The sequence below is a fragment of the Thermobia domestica genome, chromosome 17 (genome assembly GCF_964235325.1).
Source record: "Thermobia domestica chromosome 17, izTheDome1.hap1.1, whole genome shotgun sequence".
Lineage (NCBI taxonomy): Eukaryota > Metazoa > Arthropoda > Insecta > Zygentoma > Lepismatidae > Thermobia > Thermobia domestica.
In genome coordinates, this window is record NC_137470.1 from 162,163,705 (window position 1) to 162,177,508 (window position 13,804).

The 13,804-nt window shown below is 39.0% G+C and overlaps 1 protein-coding gene across 4 annotated transcripts in view; it reads right to left on the reverse strand.

Annotated features, from left to right (window-relative positions):
• LOC145674453 (uncharacterized) overlaps positions 1-13,804 on the reverse strand; it is a 102,314-nt gene that overhangs the window by 75,014 nt on the left and 13,496 nt on the right. For 3 of the 4 annotated variants that reach the window (XM_081744525.1, XM_081744523.1, XM_081744522.1), the window contains exon 2: positions 3,807-3,914. The exons of the other annotated variant lie outside the window; for it this stretch is intronic. In XM_081744525.1, the coding sequence (XP_081600651.1) occupies positions 3,807-3,914 (108 nt within the window). The remainder of the gene's footprint in view (positions 1-3,806; positions 3,915-13,804) is intronic. 4 annotated transcript variants of the gene reach the window in all.

The window sequence follows — 13,804 nt, forward strand, 5'->3', positions numbered from 1 at the left end:
TGTTGAATAGTAAGGGTGAAAAAATATTTACCAATCAGCTATCATCATCTCCACAATGCGCCAGATGACCCCAAATGACCCGATGTAATTAAAAATTTCCTGAGACATCTCTAGCCTAGAGTCAGTATTCGTACTTCACAATAAAACAGCTTTTCAAACGGTACCATTCGCATGTCTCTATGTATCTGAGGCGAGAAAATCGCGAAAAAGAATTGTTAAAAAATCATCTTTTTTTTAAAAAAAAAAAAAAAAAAGATTTGCCTGTGAACACTCCTGTTCTAACGTAGAAATCTGAAGGAAAAAAAAGTGTCCTGAATGTGTGAAAAATTTCAATCTTCTAGGTGCAAGAAAAAGCCCGTGAAAATATAAAAATCGGCCTAACAAAAGAATTTTTTTTGTTTCAAGTTATGACGTCATCACATCCTATGACTCAGCTCAGAAAGGTGTGAAAGCATACGTAACGTGTTCTACAATGCCTTCACGCTTGAAAGTACAAAAACTTAGTAAAAAGTTTTATTGGTACTTTTTAAATGAAGATTCTACCCTATCACCTAAATATAGGTGATATAATAAACGGTTTTAATGGCCCCTGCATGTTGAAAAAAAAAAGTTTTTTCGATGTATCTTGGCTCATTTTGGTTTTATGCCCATTCGCCTGGGTCATACAGTTGAAAATATGCGGGACAAAGATTAAATTTAAAATTTCAATATCGTTCTTCAGGGGATTCTCTAATCTTCATTCCACTCCACATTATTAACATTAACAGACGAAAACTATATCCATGAACAAACAAAATTTAGATTGAAAGCAGGGAATTAGCGATATTGTTCAGTTCAAACTTGTCTTCCCGGATTGTCAAAAACTTATATTTTATTTTTATATATATCGAACTAATTACACCTATTGTGCTGTATGGTTGCGAAACATGGTCGTTTATTCTGAGGGAAGAACGCAGAAAAATTAGAACATCCTGAGACGAATATTCGGGCCCAAAAGGAACGGGAATGTGGAATGACGGAGACTTCATAATTAGGAACTGTATAGAGTTTATATAGTTTACCAAACATTGTTAGGGTCATGAAGTCTAGGAGGCGCATTTAGGCAGGTCATATAGCCAGAACAAAAAGTAGGAACGCTTTCAAAGTTTCAACTGCAACTCCAATCGGAAAACTTCTATTAGGAAGACTTAAGCGCAGATGGGAGAATATAAAGATGAATCTCGCAGAAATAGAATAGAAAGTGGATCCAGTTGGCTAAGGATATAAATCAATGAGAGCCTATGTGAATGCAGAATTGAACTCCCGAGTTCCATAGATTATAGAGTTAGCTTTCAGTTCGATTTCTTATCTCAGGACGTAGTACGCTGCCTCACCCTGCTGGAGAAATAGTGATGATTGGGTTTTAACAAGAGATCCAATCCGGAACCACGAATATCAAACTATACATGGAATCGTGATTTAATGAACTGACTTCATAGCTGGAGTTAACTTATTCAATCCAGCAGCGGCACGGGAATAGTTCAAACTTGCCAAACATTTTTGAACTGGTTGTTGAATTTGGTTTTGGTGCAGTTGTCATTCACGGCAAAGGTATTGTAATGAAAAAAAGGAAGGGAAAGAGGGTTCATTGAGTCTCCATGATTTCTAACAGACGACAGAATGTGCCTCTTACTTGCTACTTGATCGTAGATTATTTTACATGGTGTATTAATAATTCTTATCTGTGTAACAGTTGGTGATAATTAGACTTTAGTTTCTTTTGGAAAGCTCTAGAACTTACAGTATTTAGCAGGTCTGCCGAGCCTTAGACCCGCTGAAGCAGAGAACGACACCCAGAGTAAGTACTGGCCCAAAGAATACATTAAGGTGGATCACTAGGTTTTCTTGGAGCTATGTTAAACGCTGCAGGAATAGTGCGGCGTTGCAAGATATTGTAAAGCTTTCATTTGTGCCAGATAAAGTAAGTAGTTATGGAACTGCTTGGATACTTACTGAAGAAAATTTTTCATTATCAACTGTATTCATTACTGTCCTGCATCCATGGATGAAATAAGAGTGGTTGTAGTAATTAAACTATCTGTGCTAAATACATTCAATTAGATTAGGCGGCTGAGCTTGCGACTAAAATATTAATCCTAAAATTTAAATATTGTTACGATTTTATTAATTTGAAATAAGTTACAATTATAAGGTCAGGAGTTTTAAATCAGCAAATTATTACCTACACAGTTTAACATCAAATAGGGTAAGTAGCAACATTTATTATTGACTTACGATTAGCTTGACGCACAGACCGAGGTTTGCCACTTTTTAGCATGAAGTTTTAAATCACACTTGAATTTATTTAATGTTTGTGCTTTGCCATATGACCATTCATTCCATGCTTACATGCCATTTCTGTGCCAGAGTTTTGTTTAGCGCTGAGTCGTATGCCGTCGTGACAGTTACTTTGAACGATCAGTTCGTTACTAGTTCAAACGAATGTGTCGTTCAGAAGTCAGTTCGTTCATGAACGACGTATCACCAGTACGCTAGCTCTCTTAATCTGAAACATTTTACAGAAATGCTTACATGCACGAATAACTCGTAAGGCTTACAAAGAGTTACGTTGAATAAAAACTAAAGTTGTGGTTTCCAACCAATGTACGGCGACACATTGGTCTGTCGCGCAGTCCCATATGGTGTGTCTCAAAATTTTATAATGAACTAATTAGAATCAACTTTTAGAGAGTGTACAAGTCAACGCCTCCAATGGTAGCAACAATGACCACTACTACATTGATACATTGCTTTATAGAAAGTTTTACACCATTATCAATGGCGTACGCAAGGAAAGTTTCGGGATTTTAAGTCCCTTGACCAAGATATGGAAAAATTATATTCAGAGAAAGAAAGAAAAAACAGGAGAAAGAAAAAAAGAGGAAAAAGAAAATGAGACAAAATAAGAAAAAAAGAGAAAGAAATAGGCCACAATCACTTTCCCCAGAACAAGTAAGCAAAGAAAAGAGAAGCGAGTTATCAGCTAGCTTTTTTTTTTTGTACTAGAACTGATAATACTGTCTCACTTAGTGTGGCTGGGATTGGTGTACCCATGTTACCGTACGTGTTTTGTTTTGGAGTTGTTTAGAGTGAAGTTGTGCCGAGTAGGAGAGCTTGTTTGAAACAAAATGTGATAACGAACTTCAGGAGATTGCCAGGTCTGAAACCATCATGTGAAACTATGAGAATCTTGAACTATTCGAGGCTACAGGTTTTGTGTATGATCTACCGGAAAGGGGACAACCAAGTGTACGAAATGAAACGCTGAATTTTTTGCTCAGAGTTGTGTATCTAGCCCCAAAAGGTCTACCAGTAGGCGCATACGTGACCTGGGAATGACACGTACCTCTAATATGCTACAAGATTTGAAAATTAAACCTTACCGGTCGAAGCTCCTGCACGCATTGCACGAATGTGCTCCGAACCGGCCTGTTGAGTTCTGAGTAATATTTCAATCGGAACGAAACTGACAGACGTCTCCCACGATGTGACAAGTGCCTCAACCGATAGGCTGTGGAAAAACCTAATGTACGTACTATCTGTTGGGTGTATTGATTGTATGCAATAACATACACGTCTCACTGAAGGCTTTGTAACCTTACTTTCCGAACAGCCCTAGTGTATATCTAACTAAACTAAGTGTTTGAACACCCGTTGATGAAACTGCATACACCAAAAGTGTGTATCGATGTCGCAAACACAGTAAAGTGCAGTCAGTGTTAAAAAAAAATGGAAACTGTTTAAAGAGTAGAAATTAAGGAGCTTACCAGTTGTAGATTTTTTTGCAGTATGCAATTTATTGCGAAATGGATGGCCTTCTTTCTCCCTTTCGGGTGTAGGATCGTAGCTTGTCCTTAATGAATCGTGGGTATAATCTGGAAACAAAATTATGAGAGAGACTAAGAAACAAGTATGCACAGTTTGGCCGATAGACTTACTGAATACAGGGTGTTTCCAAAGATCAGATACAAAATGAATAAATCCATGGCAGAAATGTACTAATCAACTTGAACTAATCCACAATTATTCAAAACTCACTAACACAGAAAATATAGAGGATCTTCAGCAGATTATCTTGACAACTGTAAAACCAAGTTACAGCAGTAAATTAGAGGGTAGTACAGTAATAGGTTGCGTTAACACTAGTAAGTCATTGTAACAAGTTTAATTCTTCACTACACAGCAAAAAATGAGGTGTTGAAGTAACACAAAATGACTACCACTTTATCGTGTTATTTTTGTGTCAATTCAGCGCAAAGACATCGTCTTTCGAGCATATCAAAAATAACTAGTCACTACCTGAGAGAATTTGCATTGGTATTTATCGTTTAATATGAGCAAAGCTTTGCGAAATATCTTTGGCACTGCTGCCAAGTAACGAATAATGTTTATGTTTTCAGTAACTGGTCACAATAATATTGTTGTAAACATGTGAATCATCTGACAACAGTTACACAGCTGTGCTTCCATCTGTTTTCTTTATCTGTTATTCTTGTGTCTTAGCATATATGAACATAAGATTGTAGAACTGTTGCTTGTGTTATTGTTGTCAGACGATTCACAGGTTTACAACAATATTATTGTGACCGATTACTGAAAACATAGAACATTATTCATTACTTGGCAGAAGTGCCCAAGATATTTCGCAAAGCTTTGCTCATGTTGAACGATAAATACCAATGCAAATTCTCTCAGGTAGTACCGAGTTTTAATATATATATCCATCCTCGGAAGGCGATGTCTTTGTGCTAAATTAACACACACGTAACACGCTAAAGTGGTAGTCATTTTGTGTTTCAACACTTCATTTTTTACACTATTATTCGCAGCTAATCGACTTTGAAGGATGAGTTAATTATACACCAACTGTATATTTTCTTTACGAAACCACTTGTAAGGCTTGATATACACTATAGGATAGATACTAGGAAATATCTCACGATTTTTCCTAGAGTCGAAATCGCAACGTATGACATCAGATCGCACGTCATTTCCCATGTTTTGAACGATCCTATGAGATCTCTCGTGTTTAGAGGACGCTCTGCTTCGGAAAGAAAATTCGCAAGATTTCGATTTAAGAAACATCAGATGAGAGAAAGTGAAAACAAATATTTCTCCCCACCAGCCGTATGTGTGTGAAAGAGCAAAAATATTCAACAAAATTAAATGAAATCTGTTTTACGTCCGACGCTTATGCCGGCTAGGTTAAAGGAGACTGATGAGAAATGAATAAAATGGTGGAATGAAGTGGGAGGAAACTGGAGAACCCCAAGAAAACCCACACACGGTATTTGTCCATCACAAAACTCTTGAGATCTGGGATCGAACCAGGGACCCCATGTACCAGAGGTGAACGCTCTACCACTAAGCCACCGTGGCCCCAACGAAATGAAAAGTGGTGCAGGGATTGATGGGGTAGGTTTTCCTTATATTCTGATTTTATACTTTTTTAGAGGGTGCAATTTAACAATATGGCGCCTGGTATCAATATCAGTAAGATGTGCAGTGTAGTTACGTGTATGGCACAAAAGGGTAGGATTTTCTACGAGAGATATCGTAACCTTTTTCCTCAGATATTTCCAAGGACTTATCTCCTAGTGTAAAGCGGGCCCAACCTTTTCTAAATAGTACCACTAGGAGTTCTCTTCCTCTTTTTCAACGCCCGTAACACTCATTTTTCATTGGCTTTTCGTACCACTCCATTTTGTCGTTTACCCGTATTTTGGATACACCTAGTTTTCGTATTGTCCACACTTCTGGACCATGTACTTTAAACTATAAGATTAGAAATATACTCGTATGATCATATTCGTAATAATTCATTATAAAAAAGGTAACACACAGAGGCCGTGAGACGTCCTACAAATTTTTTGGAATGAAATCAAAACCTTGTTAACTTATATGGGTATACGCAACACCACGCTAGGATCAATTGAATTGTCTTAGAGGTAGTAGCAGTTTCCTACGAATGCAGTCTGATTTTTAATATACATAGGCCTATATAGAATGAAGTGTTTAATATACATTCTTTTTAAATGAGACTTTTTAAAGGAAGGGAAAAAGACTTTCGAGTTATTTCTGAATACCAAGGGACTAGGACATCAAAACGGTGTAAGTGAAATTCGAATTTATGGTATAATATTAGTAGTTCTATTTTAGCATAAATATGTTGACTCGTTGGGAGAAGAGTTCCTACCTTAGGAAAAAATCATCATACCATCTTACTTGTGCAAATATCAACTAAAAATCTCAGATTAAATATTGCCTAGTATTTGAGACTAGAATTACCCTAAAGTTTAATTCACACATACTGTGGCGTCCACATGTCACTGACCTGCCATGCTCCATCCAGCCGTGCGACGGCCGAGACCATTTACAGATGCCGTACCGCTTTGGTTCTGGTCAACTTCGTGCGCTTCGAAGAAAGCCGAAGGATCGCGGCCGAAGATCCACGAACGGGCTGATTTCTCTTCCAAGTGGCCTGTCGGGGCACGGCATGGACACGACCCAGATTGTAATCAGGGATCTGAGAACTGATTTACAGCTCCTTCGAAATATTTTAGAGCACAGTGGATGAAGTATACCTACTAGTGGTGTTCAAAATTCATGGTATTTTCGGTTTTGAAAATCTAAACTTATTTACCATAAACCTTAAGAAGCCAAGATAAAAATATATTGGTACGGAGTTAGAATGGGTGCCAGCACCGTTGCTATTGTCCAGTACGATGAGAATTTGTAAAAGACTCCACACAATACTTATGGAAATTGGATTTCGGTGGCATTGCTTGAAACCGTGATCCTGAGGAAGTCAATTGGCACAATCACCCATCAGTGACCGTTTTTCTACTACGGGGCCACTTTTCTGAAAGCAGCAGAAGGAAACTATTCTGGATTTCGGTGAAAAACTGCAAACTGATATGTTGTAGGTATTGTGATCCTGACAAAAAGTCTCAATGGGCACAATCTCCAATCACAGACCGTTTGGCCATCAGATATTGTGGAATTGTATGAAACCCTGAAAACTTTTAGATCTTTTCATCCTATACCACAATCCGGAAAAGGGATGGTGAGAGTAGCGGCCAACTATTTAAGCATAGAGAACATCCCGATGTTTATCTTGCGGGACAAAAGAAAGTCCTGGAAAACAGAGGATGACCGGCTTGGGCCGAACCTCCCGAATGCGAACAAATTCTGTAACAACTGACCTACCGCTAATCGATAACCACAATTTTTTCTCAGGATCACGACATCTACAACATATCCAAGTTTCATTCATTTTCACCGAAATCCAAAGTGTTGATATATCCTTCTTTTTTTTTTTTTTTTTTTAAATCTTTACCTGTAGTGGTCAAACGTTAATTGATTGTTGTGCCCATTAAGACATTTCTCACGATCAGAAGATCTACAACATATCAGTTCTTCATTTTTAAAGAAATTCTGAGTACCGTTGTCTTCGTCTATTTTAAGAAAAACGTGGCCCTGTATGGGCTAAACAGTGATTGGTGGTTGTGCCCATTGAGAATCAGGAACACACTATCTACAAGATATCACGGTTTCAAGCAATTCCACCGAAATCCAATTTCCATAAGGATTATGCGGGGTCCTTTAATTTGTATTCATCCAATAACTTCATAAATTGACTTTTGTGAATTACAAAGAAAACAGGCGTAATTCATTTTAAAGTACTGAAATGCAATCTCAATTTAACGTTCCAGGTTTTTGCCCTTTGAGCTCAGAGACGGATGATTGATAAATGTAATGAAATAATTAGTGAAATGAGAATCTGGGAGGGAGAAATAATTCCGAGATACCACGGACGATATCGTATCCACAACAAGCTTTCATAGTTTTGGATTGAGAGACTAGAGCCTGTATTTTAGGTGTGCCCTCGGAAAATATGCGAAACACTTTGGCTCCACCCCCGTCAGCCTCTGACAAGGAAATTCTCCCTTTGCTTAGAGAAAAGTGAATGATCTCGGCTGTGTTACCAATTTGTCATTCAGTCGTTTGGTCTTGACGAGTTAAGATCGTAGGCTACTTAGGATGGCTAACAGCATAGCAAAGTCCGTGAAATAATTCATTGTGGCAAGGCTTCCGCATCCAACAATTGAAAGATCTCGGCCGCAGCTACTTGTCGCTCCTCTTTCGAAGGAGGTATGCGAAAACTCACATCTACAGCAGCGCTAGTAGGGGCACAGTTGAAATACAAAGGCTCTACCAGCGGTGAGCACCTTACCACTGAGCCACAATATCAGCAAAAATCTCATAGCCACAGTCCTCTTTCTTTTACGTAGATACCTGAAAACAGTTAATTGTTATCTACTTATTACACTATGTTGGTCTAATATTAAATGAACCAAAATCAGAGGTTTCAGTTTCTCTACATAAAAAAAGAGCTTCAATCACATCACTAACTGCATGGATTAAGTCATTTTGGATATGGCGGAATACCCCTTCAAAAAAGCCAACAGAGCAGTCTTGATAAGCACTTACCTACTGAAAGCTAGGTATGCAATTTATTAGACATCGTAAAACGTCAGCTATTGTATACTTCTTCAACTAACTTCTGCTGTCAAGCCATAGCTACGAGGAGAGAGGGGCGAGTAGAGCCATTGCCCCGGGCGCTGATAGCAAGAGTGCAGAACGAGCAAGAAAGAAAAGTGTTGGAAAAGACTAAAAGACGCGGTGCCTCGTAAAAGTATTGGCTCCCTTTAGTAAATCAATATTGTTATCGGTTTCTAAAGAGATTTGGTAGAAATTTTCTTGCTCGCTCCCCTCGTAACCCGAAGGTTTCAAAATAAGTCAAAACAAATTTTAGCTCTTAAAGAAAATAGTTATATATGATTTGTTAATGACTATGTGACACACAAGGTGCCGAGTAATAAAAATGTACGCAGGGGAGTTTAAGATCAGAAACAGTCTGAAATACATGTTTGGAGTTTTCTATATTGTAGATTATCTCTCCAACCCTATTTACGTAGTCTAGCTTACAACTCAGAAAAAGCTTAAACAGTTTGTTTTTTTTAATTTAAGGCAGTAAGCAGATAGTGCCAGTGTGCGAATTGAATATTTTCCACAGGTTGGATAAGTTTCAGAAATATACATACCAGGCACCACATACAATATGTATATCATATTACATAAACAATTCTTGCGGCTCAGTCAGAACGCTTACCGCTGGTGCGAGGGTTCCCTGGTTCAATATCCGACCAGATGTGCTGTACAACAGTGTCCTACATTATCATTTCACTAATTCCATCGTCATTCACTTGCTTTATGATAGTCTTCCTTAGCCTAAAGTGCATAATCGTCGGACGTTAAACTGAAAGATTTCATTTGTAAACCATTCTTGCTTGTTTGTAAACTTTGAAACAAACATGTTATTCTAGCTACTACGAAAACGTTGAAAAGAGGTGTTTCATAAATAGTTGTAAGTAAAAAAAATATTTTAGATATGCTATACAAAATAAGTTATTCCCTGTTTCTATCTTTATGACTATTCGAAGAAAAAATACACGAGGAAAAGTTTTTGCTGTTCCTACTATAGATGAAACTTTTCTTCCCCAGGGGGGATAATTTTTGACAGGGGGAAATCTCTGGCATATCCCGTCAATTCGCAATAGGCTAATTCAACACAAAGATGTCAGACATAATAAAGACTATAAAATACAAAGGTTATAGTAATTCAATCAATATACACTGACCAGCCAAGACATTATGACTGCCTATCTAATATCGTCTATGTCCAAGTTTCGCTCGCAGGACGGCAGCAATGTGGTTTCACATGGAAGCATAATGCCCTGGTGGGTGGTTGAAAGCATGCACCACATGTGCAGTCAGTGTTGGGCAAATTTCAATTGAATTAACAATTAACAATTAATCTGTAAATTTAATTGTTAATTGCAATTAACAATTGAAATAAGTAATGGTTAATTGTAGTTGGCCATTGAAAAAGGAGAATCAATTGCAATTGATCAATTGATTGAAAGTAATTGCAGTGGAAAGTAATTGCAATTAAATTCTGTAATTCAATTGCAATTGAAATTAATTGGAAATTGATTCAATTGCAATTGATTTCCACAGCAATTACTTTCAATTGATTGATCAATTGCAATTGATTTTCACTGATTAATTTTCAACAGTGTAGTTCATAGAGGGCGTGGGGCAATGAAAACTTTAGCCACGACCAATTGACTCACCACCCACCGTGACCCACTCTGACCCACCACCCATCATAAACCACTCTTACCCACTGTGACCCACAGACCCACCAAAACCCATTGTCATCAACTCTGACCCATGATTCACGCCCTCTTCTCTACTGACTAAAGAGTTTAAACTTGTAATAAAACAAGCCTATAAAATTACCACTCATCGGAGTTTGAATTTCTACGATCAATCGCTCAAGCACCGCACTAATACAATAACGGCGGATCTGACCTTTCTAATATAAATAGAGTTTGTTCGTGTGTCTGTTTGTCTATCTTTGTGCGGCCTGTGGACGAGACGAGTGGACCGAAACCTCTCAAAATTTGGTCACGGGTAGCTTGGTCTAGCCCCAGACCAAGACGAAGAGTTTTTTTTTAATTCCTTACTAGGGGGTCTCCAGGGGACGTTTACCAGGACCGGCCTGGGGACCAGAAAAGTCGACCGAGAGTTACCAAATTTTGATCAAAGATACCGTGGTCCAGGTCCCACACCAAGGCAAAGCGTTTTCAAAAAATTCGAACCAGGTGGTCTCAGGGAGGCGTTTACCGGGACATGTAGAACGATATCAGTGTCGATTTCATAGTTTTCGCGGTCGCTGAGATCAATGGTGAAACTCCGATCGCATTAACTTCCAAATTCACCGTATTCGGCTGCGGGCCGTGGGTCAACGGGGGGGGGGATACCGAAACGTAAAAGTAACCCAAAATGACCTATATTAGTGTCAAATTCATGGTTTTCGCGGTTGCTGATATCAATGGCGACACTACAATCAGCGATGACTTTCAAATTCATCCACCGTTGTATGCGGGCCTTGGGTCACCAGAGGGGGGAATTCCGAGCCATGTAAAAATAATCGAAAATGACCTATATTAATGTCAAATCCATAGTTTTCGGGATAGCTGAGCTCAATGGTGAAACTCAAGACCGCGTTTACTTTCATATTTAGCCCCCATCAGCTAAGAAAGGGGGCATTATAAAGGGGATCACGAGACTTGTAAAAATAATCCACAATGACCGATGTCATATCCGTAGTTTTCGCGGTGGATGAGATCAATGGCGATACTTTCATTAGCGGTGATTTTCAAATTTAGCCACCATTGTATGCGGGCCGGGAGTCACCGGGGGTGGGGAATTGCGAGACATGTAAAAATAATGGAAAGTGACCGATATTAGTGTCAAATCCATAGTTTTCGCTGTCGCTGAGATGAATGGTGATACTTCCACAGGCGTTGACTTCCAAATACAGCCCCCATCGGCTGTGGGCCAGAGGCATTGTTTTTTTTTTTTTTTTCAAAATTGGAACCAGAAGATTATAGGAACTTCTACCGGCATATGTAAAAAGTAGTAGAAAATGGCAGATGTTAGTGTCACATTCATAGTTTTCGCGGTCTTGGTTGGGGGTTGGTGGGGGCCAGAGGAGATTGTTTCACAATAAAAAACAAGGGGGTCTGAGGGGTGGTTCACCTGGACATGTAAAAGTAGTAGAATTTGTGTCGAATCCATATTTATTGGGGTTGTTCAGACGTATAGTGACACCCCCGATAGTGTATACGTTCAAATTCAGCCCCCATCGGCCTTCCCAATGAAAACACATGTACGTTGTTGGATATATATTTACACAAAATAGATCCAATTTTAGAAATGTTTTTAATTGTTCTCCCGTTGTTCAGTTCGTTTACATTCATATTTTATCTGATCCATGCGAAGAACGGGCATAACAGCTAGTACGAAATGGTAAAGTGTTTGTTATGGAACAAATTACAATGAATTCAATTATATAGATAATAATTATAATTAATAATTATTTCCTTGTTGAATTATAAATACTTTTCAGTGGAAAACTGAATAAAATTTAAAAGTCCCAAATCAACGTAAAGTAGACTAACGTAAAGGAAAAATGTATAAAATTTTCCATATAATTAAGCTTACAAACTTAAATGGAAATTTAGCTTAATTACATGGAAATTTTTTGTGTCGTTTTGTGCGCCTATTTCCTCGTTTTCTGCGTCACCGGAAATGGGTCAATGTTATCCTACAAATATGGCGGAACAAGTTAATGCTGTTCCGTCAGGAACGATTTCGAGGTCGTTTCCTTCACATCATCTTGTGCGTGTTTTCTACCGTTTTGTAAGCCTATGTTCACGTTTTGTGAATCAATGGTAGTGGGTCAAAATGGGCATTCAAAGTGGAAAGAAAAATGATCCACTCTTCCACCAGTATCGAATTTCAAGGTCGCTTTTTCGCATTGTTTAGTGCATGTTTTTACCGTTTCTGCGCATATTTTCACGTTTTGTAGGCCAACGAAAGTGGGTCAAAGGCGACCTACCAATATGGCAGAAAAAGACATATCCATTCCACTTTCAAGGTCCATTTTGACCCTCTCCCACTGATACACAAAGTAACACAAATCATGCATAAAAAAATGTGAAGAAAACGACCTCGACATTCTTTGGTGACGGAACAGCATTATGTTATTCCGCTATACTTGTAGGCCCTTTTGACCCATTTTCGTTGTCGCACTAAAGTGGAAATAGGAGCACAAAACAGTACAAAGCAGGCACTATACGATGCGAAAGAAACGACCTCCAAATTCGATAGTGGCGGAACAATGGCTCTATTTCCTCACACATTGATGGACCATTTTGACGCATTTCTGGTGATGCTCAAAACGTGGAAGTAGGCGAACAGAACGGTACAAAATACACTAAACGATGCGAAAGAACCTACCCCGAAATTCGATAGTGGCGGAACAGTGAGCCATTTAACTCCCACTTTAAAGCCCCGTTTAACTCACCTCGGGTGATGCACAAGACGAGAAATAGGCGCAGAAAACTTAAAAAAAAGGGCACTAAACGATGCGAAAGTAACGACCTAGAAATTCGATAGTGTCGGAACAGTGGGTCATTTTCGTCACACATTGGAGGCTCATCTTGATACACTTCTGGTGACGATCAAAACGTGGAAATAGGGGCACAAAACGTAACAAAACAGGCACTAGTCAATGCGAAAGGAAGGACCTCGAAATTCGGTAGTGGCGGAGAAGTGTCATTTTCATCACACTTTGGAGGCCCATTTTGACACACTTCTGGTGACACGCAAAACGTGGAAATAAGGGCACGAAACGGCACGAAACATCCACTAGTCGATGCGAAAGGAAGGACCACGAAATTCGGTAGTGGCGGAGCAGTGGGTCATTTTCGTCCCACATTCGAGGCCCATTTTGACCGTCTTCCAGTGACGCACAAAACGTCGAAATACGCGCACAAAAGTGTACGCGATGTGAAATTAACGACCTCGAAATTCGATAGTGGCGGAACAGTGGGTCATTTTAGTCCCATCTTGGAAGCCCATTTTGACCCACTTCTGGTGACGCACAAAACGTGGAAATGGGGGCACGAAACAGCACGAAAATTCAGTAGTCGAGTAGTCGATGCAAAAGGAAGAACAACGAAATTCTGTAGTGGCGGAGAAGTGGGTCATTTTCGTCCCACCTTCGAGGCCATTTTGACAGTCTTCCAGTGACGCACAAAACGTCGAAATAGGCGCACAAAAGGGT